This window comes from Corvus brachyrhynchos, unplaced genomic scaffold, assembly GCF_000691975.1.
Source record: "Corvus brachyrhynchos isolate BGI_N302 unplaced genomic scaffold, ASM69197v1 scaffold101, whole genome shotgun sequence".
Lineage (NCBI taxonomy): Eukaryota > Metazoa > Chordata > Aves > Passeriformes > Corvidae > Corvus > Corvus brachyrhynchos.
The window spans coordinates 1394060-1416127 of record NW_008237239.1 but is presented as its reverse complement, the minus strand read 5'-3'; the positions used below and the strand labels follow the sequence as shown (position 1 = coordinate 1416127).

The following is a 22068-nucleotide window of genomic DNA, read 5'->3' as shown; positions in this document are numbered from 1 at the left end:
AGAGTGTTTCATGGTTTGGCACTGATGCAACAACACCCTTTTCATAGCAAATATATAAGAATACTTCATTTCTTTGATAGACCTCATTTATTTATGCTTTCTATTATGAAGGGTAATTATATTAGAAACACTGAGCCTCAAATTTAAGTTACTGACAACTACGACAGATCTCACATATTTAAAAGAAAGTTCTCCTCCAAAGCTTCTCTTCTCAATTACCATTTTTAAAATTGAAAATGTGCACATTTTATTTTTGTTCCTATTTAACTGGCTCTTTTTTTCCCCCAAACTGTGAGTACTTTCAATGTAACAGTTAATTTATCAAAAATGGAGAAACCCCTTTGTTCCAACATTGCCTTATCTGCCCACGCCTCTCATAATTTAGAAAGTTTATGAATCCCTCCAAATCAGAGGCTTTAATATATATATATGTAAGTGATTATGTGTATTACATCATTGTGAAAATAAACATTAAGGACATTTTATTCATATAACTTATATAAAAAAGCAGTTAATGCATAGAAAATTATACAATATGCAAAGCTACTTTAAAAGGTCCTGATAAATGCAAAGCCCTGGAAAGGAAAGGAAACAATGCGCTGAAGATAATCTTGTTCCTTAACTAATTGCCTCATACCGTATGATCTACTCTGTTAGACAGCTATGGACTGTTTTTAAATGGCTGTACATTACTGGCTTAGCAGGACAAGAATCAGACTCCTACCAGTTTGTTCCACTGGTTCTACAAGAATTGCTCTCATTCTCTCCCAGAAGAGCCCTTACTTCCTCTGGTGAGGATTCAGAATGGCAGAAGTGAGGAGCTCTACCCCTGCCCCTCTTCTGGTGGGGGTAGGTGACCTCTCTCTTTCTGAGCCCCTGTGTGGGTACAACACAACCAGAACTGGGGTTCATAATGTAAGCAAATCAGTGTCTTCCAACTGACTGACTAGAACGTTTTAAAATTAAAAAATCTTCCTATCTTTCCAAACAGGGTATGTGCTAAAATTGGTTCCATAAAACACCTTTGGCTCTGCAGGGAATGTCCAGTTTTGCTTTGCGACAAGACTTTCTTAACAACAGCGCTTGACTTCCCTCCACAGTGCAGAGTCTGTCTGTTATGCCAGAGGGAGAGAACCATGCCACCACCAGGAATACCAAACTTCTTACCTTGGGACACTGGGAGGAGCCCGGCTTGGCCGAGAGGGAACCTGGGGAGGTCCTCCATGGGCTTCACCACTGGGAAACGGAGGCAGTGCTCCTGGGCGGAAAGGGACTGGGGGAGCCCCTGACTGAGGGCCTGGAGATGGGATTGCAGGAGCGGGTCCTCGGCCCGATAAAGGTCTGGTTGGGGGATTGTTTAATGTAGGTCTCCTCGGAGTTGAAGGACTTGGAGGAGGTGATCTAGTGAAATATCAGAGATTTTAGAAGTTCAGTAAGGTGGGGCTTTGGGTTTTGGGTTTTGTTTGATGTATTTTATTTTACTTCAAACAAAAGTTAAAACTTAGGACATGTTTTTTCTTGGCATTTTCCTTTGCTGTCAATTTCAGAGGATTATACAATTAAGTCTCACATGTTTGCCACTGACAACATACAAGCAAAGAGGTAAATATAATGTATTTTATTAAAGTCCTAATAATGTTTTGTTAAGTGACATTTCTAGGACATGGAGCCTGCAATGCTGAATTATTATACCAGCTTGCAAAAGGAGGCCAAGTGGAAACACAACTGGGGTGACAGAGGCAGCTACTATTTGAAGCATCAGACAAGCTGTAAGTCCACTGGATGGTTTTTGCAAGGCAAATATCCTGTCTGGTGCTCACATAAACATATCCACAAAATATGTATATATGGGAAAATGTTTTGATTTTCCTCACAGATGTCATTAAAGACCTGGAGGAGCATCTTCCCAAAAAGACAGGCAGGGAGGGAGCTCCTGATGCTGACTACATCTGCCTGTCCTGAATTTCATGGTAATCCAGATTTGAGGCTCCTCACCTGCGTGCCTGCTGAAGCCACGAGTCATCTACAGGAGGGGGAGCAGGGGTTGAGACAGTGCTTGTGCTGATGTCCCCAATGATGGCCAGGGCCTCCTTCAGGGCCTGGTACATGCGGAGGGTCTCGTCCCGCCGCTGCGCCTGCTCAGCCGACTCCTCCATCAGAGTGTTTTGGTCCTCAGAAGAATACAAGTGAGCCAGGAGCTCTGCGTTGATAAATTCTTTTACCTATTTAATCAGACAAAAGCAAAAAAAAAAAAAAAAAAATCCAAACCACCAAAGAAATAAACAAAAATCTCTACAGAAAATACAACACTGAACAAATTCAGGGGGAGATCTATGGAAGCAGGAGACTTAATCAGTTTTTCTTACTACCTTACACCGGTTCTAGTGGTCATGCAATTCTACATCTCTGAGGTGACACCTCTGCTTACAGTTCATTTCAAACAGGCTTCCCAACAGCTCCCAGGAGCCAGCTGGCATTTTGGGCCATTTCTAAATGGCTGAATGGGAAGTAAATGGCAGTACCATCAGATATAAATTCCTCATGGAGTGGGAATTTTCAGGCTTTATGACATACCTGTCAATTATTTTCTTAGCAACAATTTACCCTACTGTAGACAGTGTCTTTCATTTCCAGCGAGTCTGTCAGATTCTGAATAACCCATCCACACACATTCAAACTGAAGGGAGAAGTCTCCAAGTAATCTAATTTACTATATTGATTTCCTGCTATGCCTGCCCTGGTTATGGAAACCTGGGCCACATTAACAGACATAAAAAGCGAGAGGTACTCTGATTAAATAAGACTGTGGTAAATAGACCAACTGCTGACCTACTAAATCCTTGCATTTGAGACTTTCATTGCTGTTCTGATCTATTTCTCATCTGGCGCTTTGCTCCAAAAAGCTTTTTTGAGCTGGAGATACTGACCATAATACATTCCCAGGATTCTGATTACATAAACCTGAGCTCCATTTGCACATGGGTTGCTGCTGGTTTTGTGATTTAAACCCTGACAGTGAGACTAAGGCAATGTTTGTGTTCAGACAAGGTCAGTGAGAGCAGTCAGACAGGACATACATGGGATCCTTTCTGGTCACCAGCAACGAGAAGACAGCCAGGACAGACCTCACAGGGAAACAAAACCATATTGCCTGGGCTTGGCTGTCATTTCCCATTCACGTATGACAGGAGATACACAAATTCTTAGCAAAGCCTGCAAAAATTTTCCATGAGCTTCATGCTGTTTTCCAGTAGATGGTACTGATCAAGAGCCAGAGTACACTACTTTCCTTATGATTGCCAAAAAACTCCACATTAAAAACAGATATCATAGTTAAACAGCATCACATTCTGCTCAATGAAATGAGCATTTTAATGGCATCACTTCAAAAAAAAGAAGTTCTAAAATTAGATTAAGGCCAGAGCTGATTGTAAAAGCATTGTTAAACCACAAATATCTGTTTGAAAAAAATCAGCCTGTGACAATTATCATGAGAGGTCTGTCACTGGCAGGGGATTTGAATAAATCCCTGAACTAGTCTGGAAAGGGAAGATTGCTGTTTTAAGGATGGTTCTTGGATCAGCCTCCTGCCCTCCTGTGCAGTACTAAACAGAGGAAGATCTTCCACAAGAGCCACTTTCTCCAGCTTGGAAATGGAAGGGAAAATGATGCTTACTCACACGATTGTTCCTTTTGGGAAAGCAGACTCACACAAACAATTAAAACATTTTCCTTCACAGACATCAGGCCTGCAGTCAAAGCTGAACTGTAGCAAGCATCCAAAAGGCCAGTGCCCCAAACTTGCCCCGTCACTCTGAAATGGGGTAAGGTGGGCTTGGAACCTCATCAGCAGGACGACAACACATGTCACTGCCTCAAATGCAGTGACAACCCATTCCTTTACCTTCATTTGGGCAGTAATGAGTCCTTTGGAGTTTTTCCACTTGGCTGAGATCACTATCAGCACTGTTTATGGAGCATACACTGACTACTCTTAAGACCACCCCTCTTGTATAATCCAGGATACCAAGGCACCATGAAATACAAATTTGTATATGTGTGTTTTGTTTGGCCATTTTGAATTGGTAATGGTAACTCAATGCAGTTCTGTGTGGTAAGTGTATTTTCTTTTAAGGTAATCAACATCCACCCTAGGGGAAGAACAAGGGATGCACTTGGAATACAATAATCTAGGCTTAGGCCCCAAAATATGCTCAGGGACAGCATCTAATTATTTTCTGTACACTGAATTTGAATCTGATACTTTCGTTGAATTGTAAGTACTTGTTAACAGGCCCACAAAGTGGAAAGGAAGTTCTAGGAAAACTTGGGAGGTTGCAATTGTCATGGAAACAAATTCCTTGGGATCGATTTGTTTCCAGAGTTTTGGAGGCAACATGATGGGGCAGCAGAAAATACAGAATATGCTCATTAAGGGGGAAGGAGAGTGTTTTCACTTAACTCCTGGTGGATGGGTTGGACTTCTGAACACTCCAAGGAACACACACACTAAACAGGACCCACCTTCCATCACAGCTCCACTCCTTTCCAGATCTTTGCACAGCCTTTTGACAGGACTCAGCACTCTTAATTTGACCATTTCTTTCTCTTTTTAATAGCCCTGTTTTTTTAAAATTGCTGTTTTAGCTATTGTTTTCAATGTGGTAATTTGCTGCCTATGCTGTACTGAAACAAATTCATTAATGCTTGTAGTGTCACTCTTCACAGTTCTTTAAAATGTTTTGATTCTTTGCCACAAATTTAAATTCTAGGATGGAGGTGTAGACCTTAGCTCACTAGGAAGCCCAAATGCAGCTTGGGAGTATGACGTCAACTGAAAGGTAGCTGATATTTGAAGTGTGTGGTTTCTGTGTACCACGGCCAGCCAGCATGGCAGGCTTTATCAATGTCACTAGCAGCTGATGAGATTGAAAGTACAAAATCTTACAGTAATCTACTTCTGAGGGACGCACACACTTCAGAGACCCCTAAACGATTCCATATGAAGAGGTGAGTGGCAGAAAATTTAATGTAAGCTTTCAAGCAACTGCTCACTGAGCTCTGCTGTTTATGAAATGAAAGCTAAACCCCAGCCTTTCTAAGGGCACTGGAGATAGGCTAAGTCAAAGCAGCAAGTTGCTAGCAGTGATCTGGAAAGAGCAGTGAGAACACACACTCAACTTAGGAAGTCTAGAGCATGGCTGATATCTAGAAAAAAGGGCAGTTCCATTGTTCCCATGTTTTTTTGGAAAAACTCACCCATAACTAGAGCGTTACTTAGATCCTACCTCCCCTAAACCCAAAGACATTAATGAAAAATCTCTTGCCCTCATGCAAAAATTCTGCTCATATTAAATGTACCAGGAAATCCCACTGAAATTTCCTGTCCAACCACCTAACTCTTAAGTGCAACACAAATTCCATAGGGCTAATGAAATCCATCAGATGAAGGCTTGAGGTGGCTCTGAGTCAAAAGTAAATGCTACCTTCTAATCACATCTGCCTCACAGCATAATGCACTTGTAAAGACTGATTGGTTTGATGACCTCTCAGAAACGGTGCTGTTCAGAACTAGCAGGAGCTGTGCTCTCCATTAGTAATTTATATGGCACCAGTGGCTCTAATATTAAGCTTAGTTTTCAACAAGGTCCATTCAGAACTCTGCCAGGATGTGAAGGCTGAGATCCCACTGCAGTGGAAAAACAACAGTATCTCAAAGTCATTTTTTTAGCCAAATAATCTTCAGATCTAAGAAAGACACACACAGTAAATCAACCAACCAATCTGCTTATCTAAACAACAGTGTCCAAGGCTCCTAGATTTATTCCTTGAAAATGGTAACCTGCAAATATAAAAAAACCCAGACAAAATAAGAACTGCTTTATGAATCCATGACAAAGGCCTGCACATTGAAAATCAAGGAAGCACCACTCTGCTCTGTTGCTCTCACAGGCTGCCCAGGTGGAGCTCTGTTGGGGTCTCCCCCCCTGCCATGGAGCCCTGGGAGAGGGGCCCTGAGGGTTTCCCTGCCCCTGGTCACCTTTGTTTCCCATTGGTTGGTTTGTGTTCCCCGGTGTGGCCAAGGACCCTTGGGCCCCGTGACTGCGGAGTTCCTGAGCTGAGCCCCGGCCATGCGGCTGGAGAAATAAACATCTCTGAAACATCTACCACGAATCTGTCCATATATACTTCGGTTTCCACGGGACTCCTGGATTGAAATATACTTGTTGCAGTAATCCCCGCTGTAACAGAGCTCCCAATTCCTTTTCCTATTATATCAAAAGCAAGACATCAAATAAAAACCAAAACAAAACCATCCCCACCTTGATTTACCTTTAAATAATAACTTATGTTCTGATTAAAATGCAAATTAATTCAGTCTTTAGGATTTTGAGGTAAGCACTCAAGGCAATGCACCAGCCTTTGAGAGGGCTGCAGAACTTCTAAGTACTATGGAATTTTGGAATATTTTGTCTAAGAGTGTGACATTTATTCTTCTCTTTAGTACCTGCTGTTGGTGCTGTATTCAAGAGGTGTGTTTGAGAGCAAGAGATTTGACAGACATGTTGAACTAATTTAGAACCCTGGCTGCTACTTACGTTATTGATCATAAGATGCATGATTGTTTTCGGTATCAAATCTCGGATACATTTGTTAATAATAGACATGTAGGAGTCCACAAGATTTCGAATTGTCTCCACCTGTCTCTCCAGCTGGGGGTCCATTGAAAAATTATCTGCTTGGCCATTCTCTTCAGTTTCAGTCTACACAGAAGAAAAAAAAAAGTTAAGCCTTTCAGATTGCAGTAAACTGGAAATATATTGGGGGAAAAAAACCTGGACCTAAACTGTAGTAATCCAGCAATGTAACTCATAAAAAGACTACTCACAGGTTAAAATATGAAGTCTTGGCCTGTTTAACATTAGTGTTCAGTATCATTAAATCTGGACCTTTAAAGTTTAATGCTATATGAGACCTTTTGCACAAAGTACATTATGTATTTCCAAACAAATTTGTAATTTTATATTAAAGAAAGTTTTCAGACAAAGACACACGGTGGTAAATGTCACACCAAGAAATTATCTTACTTCACTTATTGCAATATTTATTATCAAATCTTTTACCATTCATATTCACCAGCTTGATCCATGCAAGAAAGCAGCACCACAAGTCTGGATTTTGAATTTTACCCTTCTGTGGGTAAAACCCACCCTTGTTACTTAAGGCTGACTCATTTGTGACAAATTTTGCAGTTCAGTCTCATACTTGTTAGATGTGAACAGCACCTATATAAATAATGGGTTTATGAAAGATAACAGCAAAAGCATCATTGCTTCCAGTGCTCAAGGCTGGGTTATATATTAGAGGTCTCTTTTTCATAGGACAGAAGAAAACTTCTTTGTATGTAAATAGCTGACCTAATTAAATACCAGGAACTTTAAATAGGAGCTAAAAGCCCTATACTTTGCTTCAGTCTGGCCTGTATAAATATAAGGAAAACCTAAAAAAAAAAAATAGTAACCTTTTAGTGAAAATCAAACTACTGTCTGAGGCTCAAAGATGCCAAAAGAATGGAATTTCTACCCAGAAAGTACAAAGAACAACGTTCCCCAAACTCTGACATATAATACTTCTCCCTGAAAACAACCACTAGAGCATTATTAGCATGAACTATAAAATCTAAATCTGTTCTGTGGGTACCTAGAAGCATAAAATCATAGAATCACTGAGTGGTTTGGGGTTGGAAGGGGCCTTACAGCTCATCTTGTTCCAACCTCCCTTCCAGGCAGGGACACCTCCCACCAGACCAGGTTGCTCAATGCCCCATCCAACCTGGCCTTGAACACGAGGAACACGAAGAAACAGAAAGCACTTGCAAAACCTGAATAAGCCAATAAGGAGAACGAGTTATGTGTCAGCCAGAGCCCTGCCAGCACAGCTCCATTTACAATAGAGCTTTTAGCTAAAATTGGCACATCCCTGGTGCTTTAAAGATTTCTGGAGCAGTTGAGATCAGTATCAAAGCCACCAGTGAAAGGCCATTAGTGCTAAATACGCAAATATGTCACCAAAGAGGCTTCTCCCTGCATGAAACTCCTTCTTACTGGGCTAAGAAGGGAATCCTAGTTTCATGTCCTAGTGCAGGGTCTGCTTCTGCTCACACAGCATTGGCAGGTAGACCACTTGTAACCTTTTAAACTACAGCTTGGTCAGTCCAGTGTAAATGAAACGGAGTGTTTGTGATGTGTTAAGTTATAGTTTTGTTAAGAAATAAGACCCAATGTACTATTTAGAAACAAAGCTAAGTGTTTGTAAAAACTTTCCAAAGTACAGTTGAATTACTGGGAAAGCAGCTAATCTTTAAAAATAATTAGTAGTGCTTCCTAAAAATCTTGTGACTGTGGAGGACACTGAAAAAGCTCTTGATGAAAACAGGGTTTTCAGTGCTGTAGCACTGGTAGACACTACCTTATAAACCTTAATCTTTTTGTTAATAAACTGCATATACCAAAAAGTCACAGTGCGAAGATAAAGTATTTTCCTTAGCCTCCATGTCTAAAGAAAAACTAATGGTAATTTTCCGTGTGAAATACCAAAGAAGTAGAAAATCATACATCTATCATATATCTGCAGATTTTAGCCATGTAACCGCAGACCAAAAATGCCCCCTTCCCAGTTCCCCTGTATTTGACATCTATTCTCTTTCTTTTCTTCTTTGCTGTCTATATAAAGTGCAGTTCGTCCATGTATTTTTTTCCTTTTATTTTTTTTTCACTGTTTAAATTACAGATTGCAATAAGATTTGTAACTGGCTAAGCAGCAAAGTGACAGATGTTTATCATTATCCTCATCAAGAGAACATAAAGTAAAAATAGTAATTTGTCTCTGATCTTTAAGGCAAAGGGTAATAGTCTCTTGTTTGAAACTGTAGCAGAGCTGATTTCATACTGTTGATTTATTTTCTCTGAAATCAAAAAAGATCAATCTTTCATGACTTTACAGTAATTTATTATGAAAGCTTCTGGCCATAGTATTCCTAATGATTTGATGTCTCAACTGAAGGCTTTTCATGCCAGAAACCATCTTGTTTGCATTGCATCATGCAGATGGAAATCTGCTTCCAGCAGACTTCTGCGCCCTACAGGACACCTACAAGCATTAGAAAGCTTTCTTTGCTAAGCTGCCTCTGCTCTATGCCAACAGCAGCAGCCAGAAATGAGGTTGCCTCGTAAAGCTGGGCATCCCAAGTGATAGAGGTGCCCTATTCCACTTCCAGGCCATTCTTTCACAACAGCTCTTTTCTCTCTGAGCCTCACAGTGACTCCACCTTCAGCACAAGTCACCCCTCAGCCCAAGCCCCTGCCACTCTTTCTTACAGAAAGGCTTCTGCAAGGAAAGTCTGCTGCAATGGAGTAAATCCAAAGCAGAACATGTGAGCCAACCCTCACAGCTCTCTGACCACTGCTGAACAGAATGGCCAAGCTGAGCAGGAAAGGAGAATGAAGAAGGTGGAAACAGGTTTCCATGCCCCCTTTCCCAACAGCCAAGGCAGCTCCAGTCCTTTCAGTGCTCCTTATCCCTGAGCCAGAACTCACTAGTTCCAACACCAAGTGTTAAGTGACAGCATATGAATCTGGACTAAGTTTCTAGTCAGTTGACTCTTGCTTAATACTGCTATTAATTGTTGACAGGAATGGAATATTACTACTTCAAACGAACACAACTGCAATTACTTTAGGGAGTTCTATAAACCTCCAGCAAAGAAACTAAGGAAGAAGCTAGAGTGCTAAAAAACAGAAAAAGAAAAGAAAGGTAAAGAAAACTAATTCATCTGTGAAAACTCTAAATCAGAGTATGTGATGAAAATACACCAAGGCTACAAAGAAGCAACAGGTGAAAAAAACACAGATGAAGAGAAGGCAACATGGGAGCCAGGATGCTGCTTCCATATACCCTTCCATATACCCACAGAGATTCTTCCTTTCTGCTCTCTGCACTTTAGAAAATGAAAAATATCGATCCCTTGCACTCTGCTGTGGGTCTCATTTGTCCTTCAGAAGCTGCTCTGTGATTCCCGCATGGAAAGGTGCTACTGAAACCCAAGGTACATCACTGCTACTCTGCAACTTCCCTGCATTTAGACACCTTCTATACTAAGAATGTGTTAAGGATTAACTAATGTGTCATACAAGAGCAGACTAAAAACTGCATGTGAAATCCAAACCTCTTAAGTTTGTGGGAATTTTACTGCTGGCTGCAGTGGGAATAGGATTTCATCTGACACGTGCATTTTTACCAGGAAAGTTATCAATCTTCTGAAGATTGTAAACTCTCTGCTGCAAGAGGAATGATTTAGTGTGTTACAGGGGATGTAGGCATGAGGAACTGTGTGCAATCCAAAACAAAGGAGTAAGAATAACCTTAGAATATCAGGGTAATTTTTCCTGATTATAGAAATTATAAGCAAGTTCAAGAATGTCCCAAGGAAACTTAATGAAAAGTGATTCCTTTTGAGAGGAAAACTGGGTAACACACTGAAAACAGTCCTGAGCTGGCCACACAGAGAGAGCAGTACTTCTAATTTCCATGATTTCATTACATTCAGGGCAGCTGCCAGCATATTTAAGAATGTCTTGTATAACATTCCTGATGTCAGTTCCAAGAAGGAGCATTTGTCTAGCATTTTCATTAGAGAAGTTATCAACCAATTTTCTGTAATCAAAAAGGTATTCTATTAAGAATGACCAAGAGGAAGCAGACTGGAAGGTGACTGACTCAGGGGTAAAAATCAGAGCAGCAGCAAAACAATGCTCTGTACAGTAAGAAATATGTCCATAGCTGCACTAAGAAATTACTCATTTAAAAGCTGCTTTCAGCTCTTTCATTTACATTTGCAAGTTCATAACAACAACGACCACCTGAGAATGAATTATTCCATCCAGAGTGTATTTATGTTTTAATTCACAGCTGGTGAAAATACATATAAAATCTATTTTATGTATCCCTGTCCAAGTAAGTTTTTTCTTTAATGCACCAACACTCAGCACGCTGCAGTTGTCCTAACCCCTCCTGCTTTTTCCTAAATCTTTACAATTGATTCTCTCTTCATTGCAGTTTGATGCTGGATATATAACTTAGCTAAGATCCTCTCAGCTGTACATAGCGTGCCTTTTGCCAGAGGACTGCTGAAACCACATGATGGCTTCACACAGTGAGGTTTTCTTACTGGAAGGAACCACAAGTAAATGACAATACATTACTTTTGTGTATTTACAACAAAGCAAGCAGCAGAAAAAGAACACTTCCCGGGTAGCTTGGAAGCTGTCCTTTTCCCTCACAGAGGGTGACTTTGCCACTCTCTTCCATGCTTTCAGCATGTCCTGACTTTGTACTGCTGTTCCCTTTACTGAGCCACACACAGGCTGCCCCTTTCAGCTACCATGCCTTCATTAGCAGCCTTGAACTGCTCTAAGCAGAGGTTATGATCTGGCTTTCCCTCACACACACCCTCTCACTTCATAACCCCTAGAAGAATGATACACCCTAGTGCAATTTGATTCACAAGTATTTAACTCTCTGGATTAGCTTAAACAATCATTTACTCAGATTCTTCTCTATGGTTACAGACACTGCACACTACAGACCATTAGCTAAATCCTCCTACTGATGCCCCATACTGCTCCCCAGGTCCCTACATGGCTTTAACAATCCCAAACATTCAGCATCTATGTCAGGCTCTCTCCCTGCCTTATTCCATAAAGAAGCTGATTTGGAACTATGAGACTGAGAGGAATGTATTACCAGAACTCCAAGAAATCTGGAGTTACTTTTGTCTCACAGCTCTTAACAGGTTGATAACTAATCATGGCAAATCAATCCAATCTCCTTTTAGAGCCGGGATTCAGATCTTATGGGTGAGGTATTAACACAGGTACCACATATTTCAGACTTCAGTAAAGCTTTCTGACACAATCTCAAGTGAGATTTTAATTAATGGAAGTGTGCTCTCCCTGCAGTTACTGGTTGGATGCTCATTTCCATAGAAAAGCTGTCAGTGGCTCACTGTCAAACTGGAAAACTGTATCAATGGGACCTTCATATGGGCTGTGTTTTATAATGTGCTTATTGAAGTCTTAATGCTCAGGATGGTGGGTTATAGCCTGGATTTATTACACTTACAGATGAGAAGAAACTGGAAGGGAATGTGAACAAGTTAGATGACAGGACCAGAGTTCACAATGACCTAGAGAAACAGTTTCAAAATCTGGATGAATTCATTATGGAAAGAAAATTTTTGACTTCACAGATTCTGCTGAGTTGGAAGGGACCCACAAGGATCATCAAGTCCAATTCCTGGCCTTGCACAGGACACCCCAAGAATCCCACCATGAGGTTCCTTAGGCAGGAATAAATCATTTACAAACATATAGTGTGAGAATGGCCACTTAAGGAGCAGTTCAGCAGAAAAGGAACTGTGTCCACAATGCAATATAAACAGAATATCAGTCAACAATGTCTTGCTATTATGAAATCAGTACAAGAATTCTGCATCCAGTGCTAGTTATCACACCAGCAGAAATTTAAGGCACATTTTGAGAGTGTTCAGAGGAAGCCACTGAAGATGATTCAGGGCTCTGTAAAATACTACCTGAAGGGAAAAGGTAAGATAATTGGGACTGATGAGTTCAAAAGAAATCCCTTGCAGAAGGGTAGAGATGAGTGTCTTTGCAGACAGCAAAAGATGTCAAATAAATATCTGGAAAGTGTTATATGGTAAGAACAGCAAAGCACAGAAATAGATAGACTAGGAGAGCTGCAAATCTCTTCTAAAGATTAGAGCAGCATCCCTCAGAAATGACCTAGGTACAGAGATCTCTCCTTGAGGGAAAGAAATAGGCAACCTCTCACAGCCCTTCCATCCAGCGGGTGATAGTGGGTGCAAAGTGGTGTGAAATTACCCACAACAGTGCACCAGGAAGAGGGATTTCTGAAAAGATACAAATTACAGTATCTTCTACTTTTTGTTCTATGTAAAAATCAAGTAAAAAATAAAACCTTGCTGTGAATAGCTGTCTCCCCTCCAAGCATCTGCACTCCGATTTCACCATTTGCTGCCATGTATGTCTCTCACACAAAGGACTTTTACATAACCCTCCCTGCACTGCAAGTTTTGACTTGGGGCCAACAGCTGCTTCATGCCTTTCAGAACAGACTGCTGGACAAGCAAAAGCAGAAAGAGGCTGGCATAAGGAAAACAGCACCTTTGTTTATAAAACAAATACTACTTTGGAATTTGCAAACTTTTTAGTCAAACAATTTCCTTGTCATAACAACATATGAAGTGCCCCATATTTATAAGAGCACATTAGAAAAAAAATCCAGGATATGAGATACTATTGGCATGATATTTGCTATTATTTCAGTGCAGAAGGATGTCAGAGGATATTGGGAAGTCACAAGAGTGGTGAGTTACCCTGGAATTCAAGTCACGATGATGATGATCGAAGTGTAACGATCAGCCCAGATGATGTTCAGGCTGAAATTTATTGTGGTTTTGTTACCAAATGCATGAAACACATTCCCAGAGACAGCAGCCTGATCCAGCAGTGGACATTAAGTGTGAGTGGAATAGGATCATTTGCTGTGAAAGGAGGTAATCAATGGGTGGAGGCTCAGCTGGACATGTGAGGATTAAAGGATTAAAGCTACTGGCTGTGGTATGCAGTCCCCTAAGAACGAAAACAAATACAAGTCCCAAAGTTTCTACCAAAGATGATGAACACAGAAAGCAAGAAAATTAGTCATCCATGAGGCTGATCAGGGAAGTATTAACAGCCATCATGAAGACTGAAATCACACCTTGCCTCTCATCTCAGTTATTTACCTCCCTTACTTAGCAGTAACCGTGCAAGAGAGGGTCACTAACAAAATTTTCCTTATTCCAGCAAAAATGCACAAGACTCAGCTGAGGGATTCCTTTAGGAAGAAGGAATTTTCTTATTTTTGAGATTAAAATGGGGCAAGTAAGTGCTCAGTGCGTGGACAGGGACTGAGTGAAATACTTTGCCTGAGATTACATGTTTAAAGTATAGTTTATGACTTAATGTGTCTGTGTGTGTAACAGTTGCACTTTTTTCACCAAATGTGATCATTTCAGAGGTAGGCGCCCAGAATAATGAATTAAAAACATAATTCCATTTGAACTGAATCCTGTATTGAACTCCTGTTCCATGGTCCCCCCTCATTTCTTCCAGCTGAGTTGGTAACTTCTCAGTACCCACCAGCCTGGCTGAAATAAGTGTGACTAGTGGCGGGGGAGAAGGAGGAGGGCAGCGCGGATCCGGCGCAGATCCATGTGCAGGCCGGGAGGGATGGGCTCGGAGGGGCCTTGCAGTGGGGGAGCTCTGTACAGCATCCAGTGCCGGGCTCTATAAATTACAACCTTGTCTTTTAGTTTTACTTGATCTAATGCAATGTGTCCCCTATAACTCCACTCTTTTCCATAATTAATGGCTTCTAGGAAAGTATTCTGAAATTCTCCCCTGATAAGCACCTAGACAAACTTGATATTTCCTCTCTGAGACACAAAAGAGGACGTTAAACTGTTTTCACCCCCACATCCCTCGAGCCATGAGAAGTACCAGATCCGTCTCTGCTGGGCCAGACTAAGCCCTGGTTCACCACAAACTCAGTGCAGGACCGACAAATGATCTCCATAGTAAATGATGCAAATAAGAAATGTCAGCATGTTCCAAAATTCCTCACTTAATCTTACTGCCAGTTGTATAGTCTGGATAATCAGTAAATAAATCCCTCTAACTTTGCTCAAATCCTTAGGGGCTGAATACACAGAGAGCACTTTCTGATTCATTCTCATTAACCTTCCCAGCTCTAAACAAAGTAATTTTCTACTTTTCTTAGTGTCTGAATTTTCCACTGGCCTCTGCAACACCTGATTTAGCAGCAATGATTTCTCACTTGTGATTTCTCTTTCGAACTGGCATTGTTCTTTTTCCTCACACATATGCTTGCTGGAATAGCACGAATCAGCAAGATTTAAAACCTCCCATTCTCAAGTTTGAAGCCCCTAAAGGGAAATTGCAGTTGTGATGCCAAGGAACACAGTCATATGTTATTTGACTTTTCCACAGCCAGGCTGACAGCAGAGGGGGAGGAATGGAGGAAGGAAAGGGGAAGGGAGAGGAAGATGGCATTTTAATAGCACCCACACTGATTTCACACAGTTGGATCACTGTGCTCCAGAGCGGCACCATTTCCGTTCCCCTTTGCCTCACATTCAGACAGGACTGCTCAGCCAGACTCCATGAGAAGGGTTCTCAATCTTTTTTTCCCAGCATGGACCACATCCTAGTACAGAAATCTGTCTTGTGGACAACCCCCTAGCCCACCTTTTACCCTGAATTTTGACAGCCCATTACCAACTCAAGCCTTGCAGGGACCACCCCATCCACATCCCAGATGTGACTAAATGAGCCAACATTCCTGCCAGGACAAGATGGATTATCCCTCCACCTCTTGGCCCAATTCTCATAGTCTCTGTAGTACCCACAGTAACTGCCTATCTGAAAAAAAAAATTAGTAAGAAAGAGGAATGTATTTAATCTAACTTAGCAAGTGGACACACAAGAACCACCAGCATCTTATGTTGAAAAATCTGCCTTTCCCAGATGTTAGTCATGTCCCAAACATAGCTTGGCCGGAGTGCTCACCTAAACATTTCATCTGATAATTCAGGCCCTAAGATTCAAAGTTCTCATGCACATTAATGGGTTTTCCATAAGCCCTCTGTCAGGCAGAGTGACAGTGGGCTACAAATTCTGGCAGGAACTCTTACCCCAGCAGAGCATCAATGATCACCATATCCATACTCTCCATTTAAGATCCCTTTTAAAGCTGCAAGCAAAAATGTGACCTGCAACATTCCTGTAGCAAAAAAGCCTCAAAACAGATCAGAGGAGGAATTTGAAAACATTAAGCACTTTACAGAAATGTAACAAATATTTCTAAACAAAAGAAAATCATCCACTGAGGAGCATTTTGGATTCATGCCACAAGAACAGAAACTGAAAATTATTGGGTAAAATTATTTTCAGGGTAGAAATGAATTGTGAGCAACTATGCTGTACATAACATTTATGACACGGCTTCCATTTTGTATAACTATGACAAACCCCTTCTATGTATTCTATAAAAGGAGCAGAAAATGAAAGATTTTTTTTTCCTCCTAAAAATAAATTTTATTCAAGAGACAGTGAGATTTTGGTAAGTTAATACACATGTCTGTAAGCAACAAACATAAACACTCCGTGATATAAGACCACATTCTTGTTGGCACAAACCACAATGAAACTATAACATTTAAAGCTTAAGTCACTCTGACCTGCTCTTTGTGGGGAAGGTAAAGGACATCAGTGATTAGGACTGTGAGCACACAGAGCTTACCTTTGTAGTTAAGATCACCTGGCTTTGCTGTTGCCACAAACAACCCTAACTTGGCACTTCAGTAGGTTATTTCTGCAATTTAACTTTTTTTAATGACCTTGGGCATTTTCAGTTCACAAGGATTTACTCTTTTTGCCCCTTCTGTCACTGATCAGCAGCAAAAGGTAGAGTCAAGACTCATTTGAGGTCTCTCACTTTGCAGCTCTTCACACCAATGCCAAGGAAACCCTGTTCTCGTGGCAGCATGACGAGGAGCAGTAGCTCACACAGCATCCTAAGGATTATAACTGCTTGTATCAAGAAGAGAAGAAACTGCCACCCCCATTAGAGCTCCCCCTCCCCTGTTCCAGGGTTTGTGCCTGCTGAGCAAAGCTGGGTGGGAAGAGCTGTGGTTCAACCTATCATCCCAAGGACTGAATGTCTCACAGTGGAGAAGTTCACAGACACAGAAGTTTCCCTCTTCTTTCCCTGTGGTTCTAAATGTTTTCTGCAATGAAATTACTGGGAGACAGCTAAATCCAAGAGCGGGCATGGAATTTGAACCCATGGCCTTCTGGCTTGGAGGTGAGACTATTCCTAACTGAGCCAAAGTGACACATACATAATATGCTTTCAAGGTTTTTAGAGAGCTCTGTCATGATTTAAAAACACTAAGTCTTTGTGGTACAAACCACAGGGCAGGAAAAGAGCTGGGGCTCCCTTTTTACTGCTAATTTTAGCCAATGAATTGTTTATAATCTCCTGCAAAATACATAAAGCCTTATTCTGCCTTAAGCTAAGAGAGAACAGCCTTTCAAAACTGATTCTTAATTATAGTGTTCCCCTGCTAGATGGGATGGAGGCAGGTTCCAAAATTGTGTCAGAGTATATGAAGTGATAAAATGAGGATGGGTGAGCTATTTTTAAACATACTCAAAGACTTTGAGGTCAAAATCCCTGAATTTATAGTCTTATGGCCGTATTAAAACTCATGGATTATTAAGACCTTCATGGCAAGACTCAAGTATCATTTCATTTGAGACGCCCTCTGGCTTCAGAGCCATGTGTTCCCTACCAGTCTGCCTGCCAAAGTGGGGCGCCCCGGGGAGCCACCTTTAAGCACAGGTTATTTCCCTACTGTAGACAGGCATTTGGGAGATAAAAGGGATGAGACGCTTCCAGCCCAGCAGGTTCCCTCCTCCTCTCTTTTCCCAAGACATTCTGCAAGTGAGAGGCTTGCCTTTCCAGATGGCCAGGAAGCAAGTGGGTTTAGGGAGAGTTTGAGGAATCTTAGGCAAAAGCACATAATTGCTCCTTACTCTACCCAGTCTGGAAACCCAATACAGCCTCAGCTTGGTGATATTTCCCCAGCACAGTCATGTTTCCCATCTGAAGAGGGCAGCTGGGCACCTGCTGCTGGAGCAGGACAGAGAGCTGCTGCCCAGGAACACTCAGCTTTAAACAACAGCCACCCTGTCCTCTCTTCCACAGTTCCCCACCACAGGAAAAGGACTCCAGAACAAATCCTGAAATACATTTTTGACTGTTTGGAAAATCCAGACTTGCACCAAAATCATTGTTCTGCTCATGGACATAAACCACACACAGACATCATCTGGGAAGGACTGGCCCTGCCTTTGCCCCCACAGGCTTCCCAGCACTGAGAGTACCACTCCTAATCTCAGGTTTGACTTGCAGCAGCAGGATGAGTAAAAGCTGTCACCTGCTATACACATACTGGTTTCTTTTCAGTAATAATCAATATATACCTTTTTTTTTAATAGGAAAAAGGCCACACAGTGAGAAGAAACCAAGGTGAAAGACTTTCCCTGCCTCACAAGTCAAAGAGGAAATAACTCTCACAGCCTTTTCCCCATCCACATTCTGCATCACATTTAGGTGTATCTTTCTCTACCGGCCAAACAAGTGGCAACAAAGGCTTCAGGGCTCTGAGGGCACTGCAAAATGATTTGCAGCATTTACATTGTTCATTTTCTAACTGACGTAAGGTTTTATGGGTAGCCACTGCACACAGAGGAGCTGCTATTTTGGAAGAGACCAGATGCAGGTTAGAAAAATCAGAGAAAGGCAACAGGGTCTAAAACTATTTTCAGGTGAGGGGATTTATTTGTCCAATTTTTGCAATTGTATTTACCTGAGCATCATTTAAACCTATAATTTTTTTCCATTTGGATTTCCATGCAGTGATGCATAACATAAAATACTAATGAAAGTAAAAGCAAAAACTAGTCAAAGCAAAACTCAAATCCTTTTCTTGATTGCTTATGGATTTATAAAGCCATAAAACCATGTAACAAGCACAAAACAAAAGCCTTGTAAAAAAAAGGTTTAGTACAAAAAAGGCCAAGTGAGCAGTTAAAAAAAAAAATCCAGTGTTCTTGGTTCTGTTAGTAATTAATGTACACTTGTGTTTCAATCAAAAGGAGTCACTGGAGTGGGTTGTGCATTTTATCTACCAGAGGATCACAATGCACTTATTATCACGAGAGGGTCTCCCACTTGCAGCAATGCTGAATGGATCCATGTTCCTACTTAGGCATTTTGCACACATTCCGTATTTTTACAAATCCATGGTATTAGCCCATCCTATAAGCATTAAAGTCTAAATCTGTCAGAACTTCCCTGTCTCAGTCTGAAAATCTTTACCTTTACAAGAGAATGTGGTCTGCATTCAGGGACACTTTCTCTCCTTGAGGTCAAGAGCTGTCATTCCTGTATGGATACACACACCCATTACTTACATGGGAATTGCTCCTTTCAGGAATAGGGCCCAATCCATCCCCAACCACAATCACTAGGAATCTTTTTTCCAGTATCCACTGGCATTTACTTATGACTACAACAACTGCTTCCTTACATTTCTGGAGTGGCAAAACCAGTTTTAATGCTTTTCCTACAGGTGCTCTTCACAAGTTTGATTTTCAGGCACAAAGAATTCCTTAACTCCACACTGCACCACAAATCATCCTTCAGCTACATCCTGTACTCCTGCATCGCACTCTGCTCCCAGCAAAACCCCAGCGAAAATTCCCAACGAGTTTAATAATCCTGGCCTATTCCCCCCAACTCCTAACTGAGGTTAATTTCTTTTCTCTCAGTATAAACAGAAACCAGCAGGTAAAAAGTTTTGTCTAATGTGGCACTAAGGCTGCAGAATTTACTCCCATGTGAGAATGGCACAATAAAGTCATTTGTTTAAAAGTAAATTGAAAACATTCCAGTCTTCTCAGGCTTACAACTATTAACTTTGGTTTCTGCACAGCACTGTAGAATGTCTGGCATCAAAGACACTTTGTACATTGCACTGAACTTGCACTGGACACTGTTAGTGGACCATTAATCACAGCAAACAAAGATCCCATGCAAACACAAAAATTACTGATTTTTCACATGTTCAGCATGGCCTAGCAAAGGTTAACACCACAGCTGCTGGATACTGCACATTTTGAGACGTGAAGTGTTGACAAGGCATCTGAGAGCGTGCAGATTTTTCAATTGATAATTACGTATTGCACATTAAACAATTCTTATTTGTGCCTAAGACTGTCTAGAATTAGACAGACACCTACCTCAGCATGAACTAGCACAACTTCAATTCAGAAGCCTACAAAAGCACGTACTTCTTTTCACCCACACACAGATATGATGCGTGAGTGCAGGGGCACGGGTTAGTGGCAAGAAAATCTACGAGGATGTGATCCAAGGTTCACATGAACCACTGCTGAAGAAAGTGAAGGCTGAGGGAAACATGACTAACAGATCCACTCGCCTGAGGGAATGTGGCTGTGTATTTGGAAGAGCTGGAAAAGGAAGAGGAACTGAACCAGTATAAAAAGGAAAGACTCTGAAAACAAAAACCAGTCAGTGACCAGGGAAGCAGCAAAGGAGGCACGGAAGAAAGATCTGCAATCACAGGCTGTATTTCAGAGTGCAGTTTTACTGATAATGTCAAAGGAAAAATGATGTGTCACAGGAGCGTGAATTACTGGTTGTCATGGGCAGTTTTCTGTCATCCAGACCAGAGCAAGGGAAAACCTGAGCCATCAGCCCTGAAGCTTCCTATTTGATAGGATGATTTCTATTGGGTTCCTCAGATCACACTTTCACAGAATTTTGCACCAACTGCCTCATGTGAAAAAACCTTATTGCAGAATCATCATTCTCTCCTAACCAGGGCAGGAGGTGTGAAGGGAAGCAGTGAGGGAATAAATTGCTACCCTCAAAAAAAACCCCAAAAAACCAAAAACCAAAAAAACCTGCAGCATCTCCTAAAATTATCGTGGATATCCACCCATATCCAGTCATCAGCTCCCAGTAATGCAGCAGCATTATTAATTAATGGAGTGGGTGCAGAATCACAGCATGGAGGTATCAGCATGCTACTTGGGTCTGTGGAACAGCGAGTGCAACACCCAGACTCAACAAAATGAGAAGAAAATTGATGCAAGTACAGGCTTGTTAGTCAAACCACAACTGTATGCAAGGCTTTTGAACATGCTTCTAAAGAAAGACTTTTTAAAAAATGAAAAAAAAAAAAAAAAAGAAAGAACGATGGCAGAGCATGCCAAACTCAGTAAGTTAACTGATTTTTCTGACTAAAGAAAACTTGACAGATCTTTGGTTCAGCAAAGTGATACCCTTAGGAGACCGGCAAATAAGCTTATAAAGATGAGTATTAATGAAAGAATAGTGCAGTAAAACAACTCTCTAACAGATAAATAAGTTATAATGTGAGAAGGAAAACTAGCAGCCTTGAAGGATTCATTTAATGTGGAAAGAAGAACTAGCAGCCTTGAAGGGTTTAATCATCAAAGTGTTGAATGGATTGGTCTTACTGAAATAAAATAGCATAAACTTGCCAGTTAAATTTGATTCTACCCATAAGACAAAATTGTGAGGTAGTGTCAACACAATGGGAGATTGAACACTGTCTTGGAAGACACGGTTAACTTCAAGGATTGTAAAAACACAAACAGGATCAAATAATAGCTATATGCTGACAGACTAATGACAGCTGCTGCACAGGACCAGGAGCTCATCAGCTGGCAATAACAACGGAAAGGAAAGCCCAGGCACATCCAACTAAGCATCAGATGATTCCAAGACACTGCTATGATATGGCCATGGAAAGAGCACACATGCTGGTAGTCTCTGTTCTGAGCAATGCATGTCCAATAGAGGCAACAATGTTTGTACAGGACTGGTGAGATCTGGTCTGGTCACTGACAGAGGAGGCCACAAGACTTGTGGTGACAGGTAACACTTGACACTTCCCCTGTTCCCAGGACTGCTGCCCTCTTTCCTTAAGAGTCAAATTAAACTGCATGTTGAGAACAAGAATATTTTATTTTCATTGCATTGAAACTGCTTTTCAGCCTCCACTGGGTAGAGCAGTGCAGCATTTGAGAGCCCTGGACAGTTAAATTGGAAGAACTCTGACTCTTATATGAACTATACGGCTCTCTTCCTTTCTCCCCCACAAGATCCTTGTCCATGTTCCAAACCATACTCCCCTGCCTTCGAGCTGGAAAGGGCTCTGCATCAGCTCTCACATTAAGCTGGGGAGTATATATGGAAGGAAAGCGGGAAGGTAACTGGATAGAG

At 41.3% G+C, this 22068-nt stretch overlaps 1 protein-coding gene across 1 annotated transcript in view; it reads right to left on the bottom strand.

Moving 5' to 3' along the window:
• DNM3 (dynamin 3) overlaps positions 1-22068 on the bottom strand; it is a 143813-nt gene that overhangs the window by 4846 nt on the left and 116899 nt on the right. Inside the window, exons 18-20 of the mRNA XM_017729655.1 lie at positions 6600-6764; positions 1996-2222; positions 1168-1401 (exon numbers count right to left, since the gene is read on the bottom strand). Coding sequence (XP_017585144.1) covers positions 1168-1401; positions 1996-2222; positions 6600-6764 — 626 coding nt within the window. The remainder of the gene's footprint in view (positions 1-1167; positions 1402-1995; positions 2223-6599; positions 6765-22068) is intronic.